The sequence below is a fragment of the Cyprinodon variegatus genome, unplaced genomic scaffold (assembly GCF_000732505.1).
Source record: "Cyprinodon variegatus isolate N-32 unplaced genomic scaffold, C_variegatus-1.0 Scaffold384, whole genome shotgun sequence".
NCBI classification, from domain to species: domain Eukaryota; kingdom Metazoa; phylum Chordata; class Actinopteri; order Cyprinodontiformes; family Cyprinodontidae; genus Cyprinodon; species Cyprinodon variegatus.
Genome location: NW_015150837.1, coordinates 674,710 through 693,936, shown reverse-complemented (window position 1 = coordinate 693,936; position 19,227 = coordinate 674,710). Strand labels below are relative to the sequence as shown.

Here is a 19,227-nt window from a genome sequence, read left to right as displayed (position 1 = left end):
CTTCAGATTATTATAATTATATCTGATTTATATTCCCTCTCAGCCAATCCTTCCCCCAGTCAGCGTCCACAGTACGGTGGACTTGGAGCGTCTCGAACGTGTTGAGCGACAGCTGGCGTTGTTGTGGGACAAAGTCCAGCAGGGAGACCAGAAGCAGGACCAGCGTCACAGTGATATTCTGGGTCTCTACAGCTCCCTGAGAGAGCAGCTCCACAGTCAGAATGAGAGGGAGAGCTTTGAGGTGTGGGTGTCGTCTCTGATAGAGCAGCGGCTGGGGGTGCTGCGAGGAGAGCTGGAGCAGGAGAGCAAAAACAGAGCACAGGTTGGTTTGATCATCTTTAACAGCCTTTGGTCCTGCCAGTTTTGTCCGAAGTGCTTTAGAAAATAAATTAGTTAATATTACTGGTTACATCTTCCAAAAAGGCAAATTTAAAATAATATTAAACTTATTGGCACAAAAGGTTACTATTGCTTCACTTAATAACAAAAAATATGTGACATTTTTATATACGAATGTGTTTAGATCTAACATTAATGGAATTGTAAAATATGCTCAAATGTTTATTAGTAAACTGAATATATGATCTTATAAATTTACATTTCACAGAAGAAAATTTAACATGAAACGGTGCAAACTGAACTATTTAAATGTTTTTAAAAAGCTAAATGTATAGCTATAGATTAAAATCATTTCAACACATTTAAATGACCAACAAAACATATTAAATATTTTAGAATAAAAAATATTTCTTGCATGTTGACAGGCTGTAACTCGTTATCATATAAATATAAAATGAAATAATGCTTGTTAATCCATGCAGTGCAAATTAAATAGGCCAATCTGTCTCTCATAATTATAGACAAATGTACTGCTGTATTTTTCTTCCACACAGAAGGAAATGGTTGGAAGGGGTTTGATGTAATGCTGAAAAATTAGAGCTCTGTATAATAAAACATGTATAAAATGTGTCTGTATACATTCACAATCATTCACAATCTATGTAGAATCGGATGTTGAAATCTAGTCTGGTTTTAGTTTCCTCTGCAAACGTTGAACATAAAGCTTTATTTGTTACACAGCTGTTAAATCAGTTTTTATTTGTTTGTTTTGCAGGGTTTAGAGCTGCAGAAAGAGCAACATGATAGTCAGTCATCACGTCTGGCTGATCTGGAGCTGCTGCTCAAGGCTTTGGCAACCAAAACTGAGGTATGCACAGCAAGTTTCCAGCATCCTTACAAGACCACATCCTCATCCTCATCAAGTGAACACAGAGGATGCAGATTAGATAACAAAAAACAGCAAATAGAAATCCAAATGAATGCTCTGAATAAAGCTTCCCATGTGTTTATCATAGGAGATGCAACAGAACCAACAGAAGTATGAGCAGAAGAGGGATGAAAGGGAGAAAGTTTCTAAATCTGCTGCAGTCTCGCCTCCTGTCAGGTACAGAGGAAAAGACAAATGACTAAATCTCAAAACTTAAATGAAAACACATTTATTTCTGGTTTCTTGGTTGAAGTTTTTGGTGTTAAAATGTTTAATGTGTAGTTTTCTGTCTTTTTGTCAGTGTGAGTGTGAAGCAGGAGGACCATGATGCTTTGCTGCTTGAGGTGCAGAGACTTGAAGCAGAGCTGGGTAAAATCAGGGGGGACCTGCAGGGCGTTGCAGGATGTAAGGGCAAATGTGAGCAGCTGAATGGACTGCAGGAGACTGTAAATAACACACTTTCCAGCTTTGAAGTAATGTTCTTTAAGAGTTCAAACTCCCTGGTGATCAAGATTTCCTTCTTTTTCAAATCCTCCTCTTTAGATATCTGGTCAAGTTTCCTTGCAGCTGAGGAAAGAGCTACAGGCTTTGTTCTTTGGCAGAGGTTCATCAGCAGAGCAGCAGGGGGAAATCCCTGAATCTCTGATTCAATGGCTGTCACAGCGTTATGTGAGCACGCCCGACCTGCAGGCGGCTCTGGCCTCCATCGAGCATAGCATCCTGAAAAACATATCATTACAACTGGAGCACAGCCAAGCTCAGACACTAAACCAAGCCGAGACCAGGACCAGAAGCATCGTTCAGACGGTAACGGGGACGGTTCAGCACACGTCTACAGCGGAGGGCCTCTCTGAGGAGGTAAGTAAGAGAAACTCCTGCTTTTAAGGATTCACTTCTTCATCTTAAAATGTAATAAGAAAAAGCTATTTGTTTGACACAAACTGTTGTTTTGTTATTTGGATACAAAAAAAAAAAAAAGCATGTGAAGCTGATTGTTCAGAACGCCCTGAAGCTTTACTCCCAAGACCGCACGGGTCAGGTGGACTATGCCCTGGAGTCTGGAGGTAAGATTGAAACACGTCCATCCTGAGCCTGTATCCAGGTCAGTAGTTAACTCTGGTGTGCTTTAAAGGGATTAGCAGTCTAGCTGTTCTATAACTACATAACGTATGTCTTATGTAATAAGGACAAAGGCATTAGCAGGCTGGAAGTCTGCAGGGTATTAAACTCTTGTGAATCGACTTACATCTGCTGTCTCCCCATCCATTCATCCATGCTTTCTACTTTATCCTTACAGCCAATACTAAAGGTAACATAAAGAGCTATAGCATGTATACTGTTTGTTTATGTGGAAAGGTTGGGAAGAGCATACAAACCGCGTGCAGAAAGACCTCTGACTCAAATGCAAAGTCAGGATCTTATAATTGGGGATAATAAAGGAAAAGATGTTGCCTTTCTAAACATTTTTTTTCATAAATAAGTAAAAAAAAAAAGTCATCACTTTTACACCTGTGTTTATCCAACACTTGTACAATACCCATAAAACGCTCTGCAAACATAGCAATCACAAACTTGAATGTATTTTGTTGGATAAATAAATTTGACAAAACCAATTGGTGCAAATATAAAAGGTGGGACAAAAATAATACATTGTATTTATTAAATAAAAAATATCAACATTTGATTTTCACCTAGTTAGAGATCAGTTTAAATGTATCTCTGCGATGGACAGCTGGAGATACCAGCATCCCTCGCGACCCCACTTGGGATAAGATATGATTGTATCTGTACAGTAAAGGATTTAGAGAGACGGGTCAGAGAATTTTATAGACAAGGTTAAAACATGGTTAGATTATAAAGCAGTGGCTCTAAACACCAAACATGGAGCTTAATCCACTATACCATGTTCTATGTTAGAACGATCCAATCAAAGTCCCCACGTAAATCCAGATGAGAAGCTGCACCCTCACAGAAGCTTTCTAATCAGAGTCCTCAACTGTTCACACTAAAGTATTTACAAGAAAAATAGAAATAACGATTTTTATCTAAACATTTCTGAGAAAACTTTTAGCTTTGTTCTTCCATTTCATTATTATGCTGCATTCACACCGAACGCAGCAGGAGCCGCAGAATTAGCGATTTTACATGCAAAGTCAATGGTTGACGCGTGTCAAGGCGCAGCAAAATGTCCCGCGGTGCGTTTTGAGCAGCTAAAGCAGCGCGTTGGGAGCGTTCAAGCATCTGACGCGTGCGACACGACGCAAACGCGCTGCTGCTCGAGATGAAAAAATTGAACTTTTGCTGCTCAACTCGCCGCATCAACCAGAGACGCTGATCTGGGAGCTGACAGGGAGACAGACACATCGTTGATGACACAGAGCGCTGTGATCACTCCACTAAAATAGTTAATTAACGCCTAAATTAGCTTAAAATGTAGAAACCTGCCGGCAAAACATGTTCGCTTTTATTATCCTGGTGCCTGCAGTTTGGATTATGTACATGAAAACCGCTTCCAGCTGCCGCAGCGAACCGCGAGGAGGCGACCGGGTCAGAGGCTGCTGTTGAAGGGATTCCTACTGACAGCACACCGCCGGTATGTGGGGGTCTGAGCGGCTCCGAGAGAAATAATAATGGAAGGCAAGATGGTAATCTGGATGAACTGACTGCACAGATTAAGTTTTGAGGTGGCTTTTCCCACTTAAAAAAAAAACATATCAAAACTACTTTATTCCCACTGATCAAAGCAAATATAGCTGCAAGTCAAATAAAGGATAGAGTAGCTCCGCCCAAGGCGCGTCAGATCCACTTTTTCACCGCGCAGCCAGAGCAGCAAAGCTGCTTCAGCCGCGCATCAGAACTAAACTGGTACAAGCAGCAAAAATGAAGCAGCAGACACGTTTTTGCTGCTCCTGCTGCCTTCGGTGTAAACGCAGCTTAAAGGGGGGTATATTGTGTTGGTTTATCACATAACCTGGATTTATTAGATAACAAAAGTCAAGAGATTGAAGTTCTTTAGGAATACACTGTATTTGACCATTTCATATAAATAGAATAGAAGTTCTTCAATAATCCAGATAAGGAGAGTTCTATTATGTTATCTTGTGTGTAACAGTTTTCTCTGTTTCGTCAGGTGGTAGCATCCTTAGCACCCGCTGCTCCGAGACGTATGAGACAAAAACGGCCCTGATGAGTTTGTTCGGCCTGCCGCTCTGGTACTTCTCCCAGTCTCCCCGTGTTGTCATCCAGGTGAGCACCCCTCCAGCACTGTAATATCGCAAAAGAGGGAAAATTAACAATGAGAGAAAACAGCAAAACAAAAGAAGACTTTAACACCTCTTAAATTGACCACTTAAAAAAAAAAAAAAGATTTAATCCTTTGCCTTTCTCTTTTCCTTTAGCCTGATGTGTATCCTGGTAACTGCTGGGCGTTTAAAGGCTCTCAAGGTTATCTGGTGATCAGGCTATCCCTGAGGATCCTGCCCACATCCTTCTGTGTGGAGCACATCCCCAAGGCCCTCTCTCCCACAGGAAACATCACCAGTGCTCCACGCAACTTCACTGTCTTTGTAAGTAACTCTAAACAATAGCTTAAAAAAAGGCTGTGAATATTTAATTAAATGATTATTTTTGATTATTTTATCTACTAGGGTTTAGATGACGAGTACCAAGAGGAAGGAACACTGCTTGGGGACTATACATATGAGGAGGATGGCGAGGCTTTGCAGATCTTTCCTGTTAAGGTAACTTGCAAATCAACTTTGATACGTTTCAAATGTAAATAAAACACTTAAAGTCTCTGCCTAAAACAATAAATTAATTCCCGTTTTATCTTTCAGGAGAAAAACGAGAAATCTTTCCAGATTATCGAGGTGCGGGTTCTGTCTAACTGGGGTCATCCAGAATACACGTGCTTGTACCGCTTCAGGGTCCACGGAGAACCTCGTCCCGAATGAAGCAACCAGCAGCAGACACACTAATAAAACTACATAACACCCCACCTGTATATAACTCCCACCAGCTTCTTTGAAACAGAGGGGACCTCACAGTGTGGACAGTTTGGTATGAAAGCCATGAAGACAGAGACATTGTGGACGTAAAAGAAATGTGGCGAGATGGAATGAAAAGTAGGTTTATGAAATTCTGAAATAATCACAGGGATGTTTGTGTGTCTGTAAAGGACTGTAAAGTCTGTAAAGGACTGTAAAGGATCGCAGCAAGAAATGGAACCACAGAAGAAGCTAGAAGTCCCCTTTTCATTGCACTGAGTCGCTCATGAGGGTAGGGAGGCGTCCCTGAGCAGACAAATCCATCCCTTTTCTACAGGAAGGTGGACACCTTAGATGGGGTGGGAGTTACAGGCTCATCTCAATCACCTTATCAATCTGCGTCTGGTTTGTTTCTTTTTCCATAAGAATCTGCTATTTTTAGGAAGAAGATCTTCTTTTCTTTGCCTGAGATGCTGTCGAATTATGTCACTCCTGTAGTTGCTGCAGCTAAACTAAAGAAGTCCACCGATAGGTTGAGTTTGACAAATGTTGAGCTCGGTTTGAATGCTTTCCCATCGCCATACTGACTGTTAAAGAACCGTGGACAAGTCCTGAATGTTTCTATAGTGCAGCCTCAACGCAAGTTTCCTTTAACACACGGCAACGATATAAAACCACTGACCTTAGCTGTATGTGATACAAACTTTAGGTTATTCCGCTTTACGTTTAATGCAGGGAGTCATGCTAACATGTGGCTCCCCGGGAAACATACACTAAAGTTTTCATATGCGGTGCCTTGCAAAAGTATTCTTTTTCACGTTTTGTTACGTTAAAGTCACAAACTTTAACAGGTTTTATTGGGATTTTATGTTATGGACCAACACCAAAGTGTATACGATGGAAGGAAAAGTTGGATGGTTTTAATTTTTTCTATTAAATAGCTAAAGTAGGGTGTGTATTTGTATTCTGAACCTTTAAGTCAATAACCGGTACAGCTGTTATTCCTTTGAGGCTGTTTATCTGCTAGATTTTCACATTTAAAGTGAATTATTTACAAAAAGTCTATTCAAAAAGAGCATTTGAGAACACCATCCTTCTGTTGGTGCAGAAAATAATCAGTTCAATTTAAGTCTCATCTTTGACCAGGTCATTCTAACAGAAGCCATTCCATCAAAGTGGTAAACCTCTAAATAAGATTTAAATATTCTGCTGTCTCTTTAACAATTTTTTCCAGGTGTGCTTTGTGTTTAGCAGTTTTTTCTGACCCTGCTTAAGAAAAGCATCCCCACTGTGCAGAACTGCCACCGTTGTTTTACTGTAGGGAGGTTGCATCCAAGGTGATGTCACACAGGACTTTGAATGTAGCTTAAAACTGTTTAAATTGGATTTGATCTGTCCGCTGCATATTTTTACGGCAAAATGTTCCCTTAAGTTTCAGTAAATCTGCATATATTTGTAAAGTTTGCAGTTTTTCTAAACTTCTGAATAACAGATTAAGCAAAGCTCTTAAATGTTTAAAGCTTAAAGTGATTATTATCCAGTACTCGTTTGAAATTCTCCACTACTTTTATTGTGATTTCATTTCTTGGTCTTTGTGACAGATGTTGAGACTTTCACAGAGCAGCTGGATACATATTGAGATTTAATCACTTAAACTCTTTAAAGGAGAGTTAGATTTGACTGAGATTAAACTTTTTTACAAAAAGGGGCAACAAATAATGTGTTTAGATGTAAACATCTCAATAAACTGGTTCTTCAGGCATGAATGCAAAAACATACATTTCTATAATCTTATTTAGTCCGATAAATGGAAACCGATGGATTCTTTTCCTTTCAGTTTTTAACTAAACACTACTTAATGTTCATCTTATTAAAGTATAATTCAAAGTGATTTATAAGCTCAACATAAATATTGATCAGTTTTGATTTTTTTTATTAAGAATTATTATCATGAACCTAACTATGCACAACTTGGTGTTGGTAAATAACTTAAACTCCACTGAGATGCAATGACTATTATGATTTTAAGGTGACAAAATGTTGAAGGTTTAAAATAAATTCTTTTGTGCGGCATGATATATGAATGTGTTAAGTCCAGTGCCAGGAGCTTCTTGACAAGATCTAGCAGCTAAAGGAAAACAAAAAAAAATGTCTCCTGTTCACCAAAGTTTGGTTTTATCTTTTTCTCTACCCCTCTACTTCGCCTAAGTGTCCCTCTTCACACAGGATCTTCAAACTTTAAAACCCTGAAGGATTGTAATTTGTATATTTCATTGTTTATAGTTGATTCCTTTATGATATCTACTTTTATCAGTGTTGCTTTATCAAAAGAGAAATCCTGTCATAATTATGATTATGTTACTATTATTTCTACAGTTGCTCATTGTAATTGTTTTTCTTTGGTTTGTTTTAATTTGGGGGATTATTCACAACAGAGGATGCACTGCAAAAATTTTTAAGAAAAAAAGTTTGTGGCACGGGTGTTTTTGTTCAAAATGGGCTATGTAAAGATTTGTTGTTGGGTAGGTCAAAAATGCTATTTGTAAAAACGTTTTGCTCACAATCCTATTTATTAACAAGTTATTAGTGGCCGCAAATGATAAGTTTTGGCAGTGTATATTATGTTTAAATCTGTTCAGTGCTTTTTTTTTTTTTTTAAGATAAATGGCTATTTTTGTTAAGTCATGAGATGACTTAAATGCTTTGGAATATATTCCAATAAATTTATTTTGATCTTTTATATCTTTTTTGGCACTCTTTCATCCTAAGGATATTGTATTATTACATAAATATAAAAAATTGGATAACTTAAGGCAAAAAAATAAATAAAATCAGGTAATATTTGAATGATCGTCATCCTAACACAGTTTTAAGGTAAGACATTTTAATAGTATCACTCACACAGATGGAACCAAAGCCCTATACATCAAGCAAAAGACATAGATAGTTATAAGAAAAGAAAAAAAGTTAATTATGTGACTGTAAAGATATTAAGATTTTATTGTAAGAGATTTTTTTTTAGGTGTTTCATTAATTTGAAAATGTATTGAAAAGGTGAGGTGTTAAAAAGGGGTAAAATTGTTAACTTACTCTAAAAATGCTTTATCCAGGGTTTGTAAACAGACACATGGCAAGGGCTTGCAACACTTCATCATAGACTATAATGATGGCTTTTGTGAGAAGAAACTGGAAATAAATTTATGAAAAGTCATTAACTTAAGATAAATGGCAATAATTGATAGCAGCATGTCACCGTATTATAACTGATATATAAAAAAATAGGGATATATCCTAAACATGTAATTCCTTGGCTAAGACAGGTTCCACTCTAATAATGAGAATCCAGTTTAACTTTGACAGGAAAGGCCACATGCTGCCATCTAGTGGTTAATGCCAGTACTAGCGATGCGACATTTTCCAATTTCTCAGCAAACATGCACTTTGCAGTTTTAATTATGGTTCTATTACATGAATAATTTTTGTGTTTTGTGTTATCATATTGCTCTATGATATGAAAATGTTTATCATTCTGTGTTATGAACTATTCTAAGATGCAAGTTGCATATCCCATCACCTCTGCTTTTAAAAGTAACTGAAGAATGAAGTAGCTGCTATATCATCGAAAGGTGAATTCTAATTGACGTCTAAAGCTACAAGCTATCCAATGATAATAAATATTACAAGTTTGCAGGTGCCTGTTGTGCCAGGTGCTTTTTTTTCAATCCACAAATTATTGAAAAGTTGTAAATTACAAAACATTGACAAAAAAATATCACAAGATATAGAACAGTATCTCCAAAGTAAGTGTTCAATGATGGAGTACAATTAAAATTAAGATATAACATACTCTAATTTCAATAGAAAAAAAGGCAAGGTATATTACATTTCTCCAAATATTGAATTGCGTTAAAAGTGTGTATACATTTTTTATTTGAATACAATTGAGATACATTTTTTAAATAATTTTCAAACACAGGGAGGAAAGGTCAACCTTTGGAAAATTTGGTTTTGTGTATGTGGAATTTTTCAATTAGAATAATCAATTTAACCAAGAGTTTCAATTTCCTATCATTATTAGTATATTGTAAGATAATATCTTTGGCTTGTGATTTAATTGGTGTGTTGGAGTGCGATATGATGTAAACCTCAACTTCTTTCCAGATTATCTGTGAAAATTTACATTAAAAAAATAGGTGCTTAATTGTTTCCTCCTCAGTATTATAGAATACACAGTTGACATCAATATTGACAAATTTTGCTTAAAAAAAAGCGTTAGTAGGGTAAATGTTATGTATAATTTTATACTGGATTTCTTTTCTTTTCTTAGAAATAGCAAATTTGTGTGGAAGGAGCAATGTTATTTTCCAGTTAATATCAGAAAAAGAGGAGGACCATACAAATTTCCCTCTCAGAGTAATTTCTCTTTTCCTAAAAAAAAAAAAATAGTTCCTTATATGTTTATTGTTACATTGATGACTTATAAAGTTTACACCATTAATAAAGAGGGTGAGGTCCACTCTCTCTCGCCTCTTGCCTTTCAAAATGACCTTTAAGTAATTGGATAATACCACCGGGAATATCATTTATCACCATTTGAAATTCCTTATAGGTAATAGGAAAGATTTTGGATTTAAGACATTTTTCGTAACTAAAAATAAATCCTTAAGATAGATTACTCCTTTGTCAATCCATTGTTGTCAGAAATAAAGATTTATTTTTCCTAGTTATGAATTGGTTGTTCCAGATACTAGTTCTGTGCTGGGAGAAATTAAGAACAAAGCTGTTGGTGATTGTGCCAGGTGCTTGTTTACATCGGAAGTTAATTGTTACGCACTTCCCTAGCAACAGCCTCCCTGACGACGGCTAATGAACGCCTGTAAACAAAAATGGCGGAAGTCCTGGGCGCTGATAAATCACTATTGGAACAAGTTTGCAGGGGTAACAATTATGCAGATTCATGAATCTGAGCGTCATTAAAAAAAAGATTAAATTAATTTGTTTGTCTTTTGTTTTAAGAGTTTGAACTTGAGAAGACCGATCCTCCTGTTCGGGAGTGGAAGATCAGCTACAATGCGCCTAAAAAGGTATTCATAACAAACTAACGGATAGTATTCCGAAATTTCACAAATAAAATTGTGATACTTGCTTTGCTCTGACACCCCAAATAAAATGTTAATGTTGCATATTTTTTTAGTAAATAGAGTCCACCTGTTTGTTATGTGATATCAGTACATGATAGTTGCTCCTGTATTTTGTGGACAAAAACATTGACACAAATCCACATAGCAGACAGGTGAGGGATACACGTGTAGAGCTCATTAAATGGTAAACAGGCTTAGAACATTTCCAAAAGTGTTAAATCTGTAAATTAAAATAAATTTTCAAGTTTTAAGCAGCTCTTCATGAATATGGGCAACAGAGGAAAGGCAAGGAGAGAGTTAAGAACACTGTCATCCTATGGGAGAAGATGCTTTTAGTTAATTTTTTTTCAGCCTACATGCAAATTGATTTCTGTGGAAAGGAACTAACAGTACACATCTCTGTAAAACACACCGCATGCTGCTGTTATATTTTCAGCAGGACCTTAAACATGGATTTATGTTATTGGAACACAGATATAAGCTAAATATTACAGAATGGGTCAGAGGTTCCTCTTGTAGCAGGGCAACAACCCTAAAAAAACTCACCAGAGCTACAGCGGAATGGTTAAATAGATGTGCTACAGCTGTAAATACTGCTACTGGTGATTCTACAAAACACTAATCCTGGTGACTAGAAAGCTCTGTATTAGTATGCCACACTTTTAAGATTTTCATGTAATAGAAAATAAGAAGCCCACCTCTCTCTATCATCCCTCATGGATTCTAAAGAACATTATTAAAGGCTCAAAGGGCATGACTAATACTTTTGCAACAGAATTTTAAAGAATATCTTGTTTTCTTCAGGATTTTTTAGTAATTATGACTCTATTAGGTATTGGGGGATAACGATCAATTGAGGAACACTGACTCTGTTGCTGGCTGGAAGGATCACCTTTGTCTTCAGAAACACTCGACTACAGCTGAAACTAAACCATCTCTACACGTTAATGAAAGTAAGCTTACCTTGCAGGGTCAAAGAACTCCTCCCATTCCTGATTTGTATTCGCAAGCTGTAATGTTTATGTTGTGTAGGGCCTCTCAACCAGTTCTTGGAGAAGACGATGCTTCCAGTATTGCTGCCGGGTCTGGAGGCTTTGCTGGCAGAAGCTCAGAAACACGGGTGTTTTGAGGTCCATGTTTATTCTTGTGAAAATCACTTCAAGTATTTAAACAAAATCAAAGTACTGAGGGGTTGTAGTGCTGGCTATATTTATCAGAATTACTAGAGAAGATGTTTGAATAGTGATGGATTTTTTTTAAACTATTGTAACATAATATTATTATTATATTATTATATTATTTATTTGTTTTTCTTTTAAAAAAATCCAACCTTTAATTTCTCTAGAGCTTAAATGTATTCAGTGAGGCAATGACCTGGTTTCCCCATTTACAGTCTAAACTAAGGTTAGAGAACTGCAGTAAAGTCTCCGTATGAACAGTTAGATGCCGTCAACATGTACATATGGGTTTGGTCTTATATTGTTGATCTAGGTTTTTGCTAATGTAATAAAAGATAAATGCATTTTAAAGCTTTTGACACATTATCAGTGCTACCAATAAATATGTCTATTTATCAGATGTCTCAAGTGTTGTGTAATAGAGTGAATAGATGTTTTGGCTCTTGATAAAGAGTAAACTCATATTAGATGTCAATATTACGATTTAATGGGATTCTAGGCTAAACATGGCAGCTTCCAGACTTTGATACCATTAAAAGGGGTTTAGATATGCTGAACAAGATGTTCTGCATCTCAGTTTATCAGTGAAATAAAGCAATATTGCAGAACATTTTTCTTTTTTCTTATAAAACATGGAGCAGCAGGTCTCATGGACTTGTTATTTAGTTGGCTATTTTTTTCTTTTAGTTTAGAGATTTTGAATGATTTAAAATTTACATGTCTTTTTATTTTTAATTTTTTTTCTTTCCAGAGAAAAATAACCAAATTTGTGCCTTGTGATTTCCTAACTGAGTGGTTATACAAGTAAAAGCCTACCTACCCATAAAATTAAAACACACATATATACTAATTTCACACCTTGTGACTTTCTTAGCCTGCGTTTTTTCTTATGTTTTCAGTCAGAATCCCCGCAGGCAGGGACAGGATCCTGTGAACTTTTTTGACATTCCCTTCGTCAGAGACTGGCTGAGAAAGCAGTGAGTGGCCCACATATCCAAACACATAGAAATAATTGGCTTGTTCATTGAGTCGTCTTACCATTTACCAATGATTACAATTAGGTAAATTATATGAGAAGGGTTAGAACTTACTCTTTCCTATTGTTCTTGTTTAGATAATCAGACATGCCAAATTTAGTGCCAGTTTATTTTCTTTTTTTTTGTATGATAAAATCTTCTAATGCTGAGGTTTTTTTTCCCCAATGCATTAATGATCATTAGATTCTGTTATGTCTTCCTCTTTGTTTCTTTCACTGTATGTTTCAGCCCAAGGCCTCCCATCCCGTTGTTTCTACTGCTCAGCGAAGAGCAGGCTGCTCTGCTGATCCAGGCTTTCTGGAGAGGCTATAAGGTACACTGAACCATATTTGTGTAGAAATGACCCATACAGCTTTAAATAGTATTTAAAAAAGGAAAATGTACCAGTATTAAAGAAGCAAAAACAGGGATTATATTTCCAGCACTGATCAGTCGCTTGCATTAAAATGGAGTTAAGTTTATGCTATTATTAATTCATTGAAATATAGAGGTGATATACAATAAACTATTTTAGAGATTTTTTTTAAAGTGAGAATTAAGTCAACCGGTTTAAATTTATTTGGATGTCATCATTAATCGAGAAAATCGAGAAAGTCTGTGTGATACACACAGACTAAAATATATGCATACACCCACACTAGCTTCTATAAACAACGAATCTGCCTTACTTAGCTGCACCTTGACCACATTATTTTTTTTAGCTATCAGCAAATGTCGGCCATAATTCTGCATGAGCATTTTAACCTGTTGTGGATAGAAATATAGCATTCCTTTTAAATCGGTTGGTTTCATAACACTAATCCTGCTTTTAAGCATAATCACACATTCTATAAATAGGGTTGACGTTAGGTAGTTCAAGGAAGCACCTTTAAATATTCACATTTTTAACCTGAAATGTCCACATATGAAATGCTAGATTTTTTTAAAAATTATTTGGAAAATTCTGGGAATGAATAGGATGTAAACACTGAATCTTTACTTTGGTTTTTTTTTTTGTTTTTTGTAAATCATCACCAAAAGATGTCAAATGTGTATTCTAGAATAATTTTAGAGGATCCTTCTGCCTGAAAATGTTGTTACCCTCTTTTCTGAGATTATAAGGAATGTTTTTCTCATTTCTCACTTTGAGTTTGCAGATATTTGAAAGGTTTCCTGTATCTAAAACCTGTTTTAGTTCACCTCAGTGAGAGAAAGATCTGATGTCCACCAAGCAGTCCTTGGTGGAATTACTTTTATGTCCTGGATCCAGTTCTGCTCACGTTTGTCAACCATACTATTGAATTAATGATGGATCCCATGATAGTGAACTTGCCAGGTCTTGTTGACTAAAACATTTAAAGCCGTAACTCTTCTATTTGTACAGTATTCTACATAGTTGGTTCTCGTATGTTGTTGTTTTGCTGGTATGCTGTATTTTGTTGAATCCAGATATATCCACTAATATAATCCCCAAATAGTTAGATGTTTTAATTCATTTATCTAAATAGATATTCTAGAAATCCTGGCCTTTTTCTGTATTCTCTCTGGCAAGCTAAAGCTAGTCGACATGTTTCAGTAGCTTTATGACAGCATTATTAAGACATGTTAAGATATATTAGACAAAGGGACTTATAAACACATGATGTCGTAGGATGTCCTAATATTTGTTCTATTACCGTACACTTCTAATTAAGCTGTGAGAAAATAATTTAGGATAAACTAAATGCAATATCAACTAAGTAACTAGAATGTGAAGAAAAATCCATTTCTAAAATGAAAAGAAAACCTAGTCAGACCCCAGTGACCCTAACTCCCTGCGTGTGTCGTAGGGTTCTGTTAGCATACAATAGACACCCTCCCTGTGAGAAAATTAGCCCACACTGTGAGATTGTATAATCCCATCCTGCTGTAGATGCCTCCTCTAACACAGGGGTCTGCTGTTTCATTCAGCAACTTGGTTATGTCATCGGTGCCAGGCTTTAATTTCCTACAGCGCGGGCGCTGCCATGCTACGATATAAATAGTCAGACACAGCCAGAGGCAAACAGCAGTAGTTTTCATCACTCTGCAACAAAAGATAAACACAACCCTCAGTGCTGTGAGAATGAGTAAAAGGGTTGCGTGTTGTTTGTCTTGTTAGAAGTTGCTGCTTTCAGATGCAGTTAGATATGCAGCTGCCTTTGAATTGGTAAAGCTACTTAAACATGAATCTGAGTTTATGGATGTATGCCTGAAAAGCTTTGCTGAAAAAGCAGGCATATACCCTTTTTTATATGCTTTTTATCACCAGCAGAGGGAGACAGCACCGTGTTTTTGTGTTGGCAGCTGTAAGTTTATTTACCCTTATTTAGGAAAGTGTTCAGAAAGGCCACTGATGGCACTGCAGTGGGGCACCCCAAGGGATCTGGATGCAGAGACAAGCAGCCACAGAGAGGAACTGAGATGGTAGACAGAGCAGGCGGGATTATGTAGAAGGATGAAACTATCTATGTTTGGGACATTCTGTTGTGGATGATAAAGGGGGAGAAATAAAGCATGCTGGTGGTGAGAGCAGTGTCAGATTAGAAAATAGTGGAAGATGGAAGGAAACAGTTTTGTCAGCAGAGAATAAGGATTAAAGAAAGCTTTTTGCAGATGCAAAATAATAAGTTATTTAACATCCACAGAACGGAGACATTTTGAGTTAGAAGAGTCCTGACAGAGGCTGCTGTGTATCATGACTGGAGTATTTGTATAAATTCGTTTTGGTAACTTTAAATGTGCTGCATGATTCATATTCTTCACAGATGAAGATAAATTCACAGATGAAGATAAATTCACAGATTTCTTTTATAACTGAGCACACAGAGATTGTCCCAACCCGGTCCCTATGCTTGTTCTCCATCACTCTCACGTTTTGAGCTGTTATATAACCTGCCTGACGCAGCGCTGACTCCCCGACTGCAGTGTGTGTGTATCCGTCCTTGCGGATTTGGGCGAGTATGCGTGTTCTGGTTAAGAAACACAGACAGGCCGAAAGAGCAGGAAGTACAGACAGAGTATTTTTGCAGAGCGGAATTTTTATCCTTCCATTATTAATCTCTTTCATCACAACACAGAGAGCTGAGGAAGAGCAGCAGCAGAGCTGGCTCTCACACACACACAAACACACACGAACAAACCTGCATCTCTGACCCAGACCATGTGACTTTTTATCCTTCATATACAAAATGCAAACAGCTGCATGACACAACTGGTGTCAACCTAAGCTGACAATTCAGTTCAAAAACACTTTATTAATCTCAGGGGGAATAAAAGATTCTTGTAATTTTATTGAAACAGAAAAGGTAACTCTGAAGGAGCTGCAGAAATCCAACAACTATCACTACTCCAATAAAGATCTATTAAGCAAGACTTGGCTAAAATTAATCTTCAAAGATCTTCTCCATCTTGACTGAGTTTGATCTATTATGGAAAGAATAAAGAAAGCAGTTATTTAATTCTTACGACTGACATGAACCAGGAGACCTGCAGCTGAAAAGACAGTAAAGGGTTTTATAAAGTGTTGATTTAGGGAGACTGACTACAGAAGCTTAGTAGGTTTGAATAAGACAGATGTGAAAATGTGCATGAGGTATGATACTAACAATAACTATTAAGTGGTACAAGACCTTAACATATTACATAATCTTCTTTAAACTATGTGCCTTAGCTCAACCATAATCCATTCATCCATGCCTGCTGCTGTAGCACACATGTACTGTATCACACACAAACACATTTTATGATCACTAAGACTTATTAGGATTACTAGAATCTGGTCAGCTGAGTTGCACCAGTGACACTGTTGTATAATAAACCACTGTTAGTTTGTTTATATCATGAAGTTGTGGTCAGGCACTTCACTTTGTTTTATTCTGCTTCCATTTCCGTACACGAGCTGCCATTAATCCCATGGTGCTGGTGTTCAGTCAACAGGTTGTCTTCCTATATAGACTGCAGCTTCACACTAGAGTCAGATAAATCTGTTCCACCATAAACCTAAAATGTACTAAAAAGACAATATAGCGTTCATAAATATCTTTAAACTGACTAAATTTGTATGACCTTCCATATAGTCCATTACACATTAAACACACTCAGAGACAACCTGGTTTAGGATATTTCCTAGCACAGCTTTATGTATAATTTTGAAATTTAGCCCAGGGTTTGTTTAGAATTTGATCCAGCACACGGCGTTATGTTTTTTTAATTTTATTTTTTATATCGGTTACATGGCCAATAATTAAAATAATGTTTGAGTCGATTGAAAATTTTTTTACCACTTTATTTACTAAACAATAATAATAATAATAATATCTTTGTAATGTTTGGGTTAAAATCAGGTTAAATTGGGCGTGCAGGTGAAGCAGTGGTTAGCGTGCAAGACCCATGTATGGAGGCCTTAGTCCTCGACGTGGCCGACCCGGGTTCGAATCCGACCTGTGCTCCTTTGCCGCATGTCTTCCCCTCTCTCGCATACCCCCGTTCCCATCAGCCTACTGTTGAAGAAAAAGAAATGAGTCACTAGTGCCATAAACCTAAAAAAAAAAAAAAAAAAAATTGGGTTAAATTTAACAGTCCAGTTCATCCGTTAGGGGTCATTTCAGGTGTTTTACTCATAGAGCTACAACCTATGGGACTGTGGGATAAATGAGGAGTGCCCAGAAAGTGTGAGGGAACTCCACATAGCCAGAACCCAGGACCTTCCTTTCTTGAGACAAAAGTTCTAAAAACTGCCCCGTCTTTCACGTAAACATGAATAACAAAGTATAAAAAGAGGTTTTAATAGCTACAGTTTGACACCAGAAATTGCTTTTTTTACAAATAACATAAACAAAAACTCCCAAAGCAAATATACCAGAAAGTATTCACACCCCCACTTGTACTACATCTTGGTATGTCACTATACCACAACTGAACATGGTAGTTTCTTGAAAATATCTTCAAGAAACTGAAAGGTCCATCAGTTAAAAATGTATATCTGAGCAGTAAGTGCCATAAATGGTTAAAGATACTAGTTTATATCATATTTATGCCATGCAAAAAGAATCAGTGACCAGCAGTCTTCTGACATCTCAGTATAGTTGGAGAGACACCCAAGCAGGTACCAGAAATGTAACCATTTAATAGAACGGCCTAAAAAGTGAGTCAGGCCAATAAAGGTGGAGGTCCTATCTTTAGGAGAAATATAATGATTTGCATTTTTAAAAAAATACAATTACTTAATTTCAAATGTATATCTTTATTTCTTCAAAAAATTATGAAAAAAGTACATTTCTGTTATTTCATGCAGCAGTTAGTAGTAAACCTTTTCATGGATGATTCACATGTATTTTTTTTTATAATGTATGGATTGAAATTTTCCCTCCATCCATATACCTCTCAATACTTATGAACATCATTTCACGACCTCCCACTTGGTGTCTCACATCACTGCTCTATATCACGGGACCAAACAATGTTTAGTAGCAATATAAACTGTTTGACATTGGCAGACAGGGATGTGCAAGTTTTCCATGGATGCAGCCCTCATAGTCAGTTCTACCTCTTAACCCAGAAATACATTTTTTCTTCAAATAAGTAACCTTTAAATGTGTTTGATACAGACTTTATAACACATATATTATTTATTGCATAAAAAAAAATTAAAAAAAAGAAAAACAAATAAAAATTTTGTGCTTAATTTACAGTGTGAACTCTTTGGTGTTATGTATGAAGTATTTTTCTTCATTAGTTCAATCCTGTCTTAATATGGGATAGAAAATAGAGGCACTTATCAAGTTGAGTATTTTTTGTTTTACATGATCCAGTATTGATGGTTTGGTATATTATCACCAACTCTTCCCAGACAGTAGAGTAGTCAATCAGAGAATTAGGTCTGCGATTCCAGCTCAATGATCTGGGAACAGCCATAGTTAAATGGTCTGAGCTGAGCTTCAGTGTCAGGTCAGTTGACCGACCTCGTGCAGCGACACTCATGCAGAAAAAATGTCAGAGGGACACAGTATATCAAAAAGCCCTCCTGTCTACTTCTACTTGGTCCTTACCTGCAGACTTACTTAAAGTAAAGTGGCCTATCTAGGCACCTATTTCATTTTTCGCACTATCCAAACGACAGAGCAAGAATCAGAATACTTGTCAGTGTTTTAAAAAAGCACAGCAGGGTAGACAAAGGTTTGCATTTTAGAAACTATGTATCGGAGTTATGCAACTTGTGGGAACGTGGTTTATGTAGGGATTCCTGTTGTGCTGTCACTGGTGTGATTCTTATAATGATGTGCAGTTTGTGTTTATGCTCATTTTGCATTTGAAGAAATGCAGTTGGAAGTCTACAGCCTCACATTGTCCTGCCGATTTTTCTAATAACCTTTAATTCATGCCTGTGTCATTGTACATTGTATACAACATGACAGGAGTGACTCACATGAGCTAGATTAAACTTGGACATGTGTGCAGCGACATAACAAAAGCATACTGAGTCCCAAAACAGTCATAAACAATTACAACACAGAGAACCGTATAAGAAAAAAAATCTATCTATCTATCTATCTATCTATCTATCTATCTATCTATCTATCTATCTATCTATCTATCTATCTATCTATCTATCTATCTATC

At 36.7% G+C, this 19,227-nt stretch overlaps 2 protein-coding genes across 5 annotated transcripts in view; both read left to right on the top strand.

Moving 5' to 3' along the window:
• The window catches only part of LOC107092535 (SUN domain-containing protein 1-like), a 35,271-nt gene extending 29,823 nt beyond the window's left edge, over positions 1 to 5,448 (top strand). For all 4 annotated transcript variants that reach the window (XM_015387063.1, XM_015387061.1, XM_015387064.1 and 1 more), the window contains 10 exons: positions 44 to 322; positions 1,115 to 1,207; positions 1,356 to 1,444; positions 1,569 to 1,713; positions 1,811 to 2,125; positions 2,247 to 2,331; positions 4,398 to 4,513; positions 4,666 to 4,833; positions 4,915 to 5,007; positions 5,104 to 5,448. In XM_015387063.1, the coding sequence (XP_015242549.1) occupies positions 44 to 322; positions 1,115 to 1,207; positions 1,356 to 1,444; positions 1,569 to 1,713; positions 1,811 to 2,125; positions 2,247 to 2,331; positions 4,398 to 4,513; positions 4,666 to 4,833; positions 4,915 to 5,007; positions 5,104 to 5,220 (1,500 nt within the window). In that variant the 3' untranslated portion in view covers positions 5,221 to 5,448. The remainder of the gene's footprint in view (positions 1 to 43; positions 323 to 1,114; positions 1,208 to 1,355; positions 1,445 to 1,568; positions 1,714 to 1,810; positions 2,126 to 2,246; positions 2,332 to 4,397; positions 4,514 to 4,665; positions 4,834 to 4,914; positions 5,008 to 5,103) is intronic.
• A 4,691-nt stretch (positions 5,449 to 10,139) lies between these two features.
• The window catches only part of iqck (IQ motif containing K), a 21,110-nt gene continuing 12,022 nt past the window's right edge, over positions 10,140 to 19,227 (top strand). The window contains exons 1-7 of the mRNA XM_015387048.1: positions 10,140 to 10,191; positions 10,270 to 10,337; positions 11,227 to 11,383; positions 11,427 to 11,524; positions 12,324 to 12,376; positions 12,472 to 12,549; positions 12,838 to 12,922. Coding sequence (XP_015242534.1) covers positions 10,140 to 10,191; positions 10,270 to 10,337; positions 11,227 to 11,383; positions 11,427 to 11,524; positions 12,324 to 12,376; positions 12,472 to 12,549; positions 12,838 to 12,922 — 591 coding nt within the window. The remainder of the gene's footprint in view (positions 10,192 to 10,269; positions 10,338 to 11,226; positions 11,384 to 11,426; positions 11,525 to 12,323; positions 12,377 to 12,471; positions 12,550 to 12,837; positions 12,923 to 19,227) is intronic.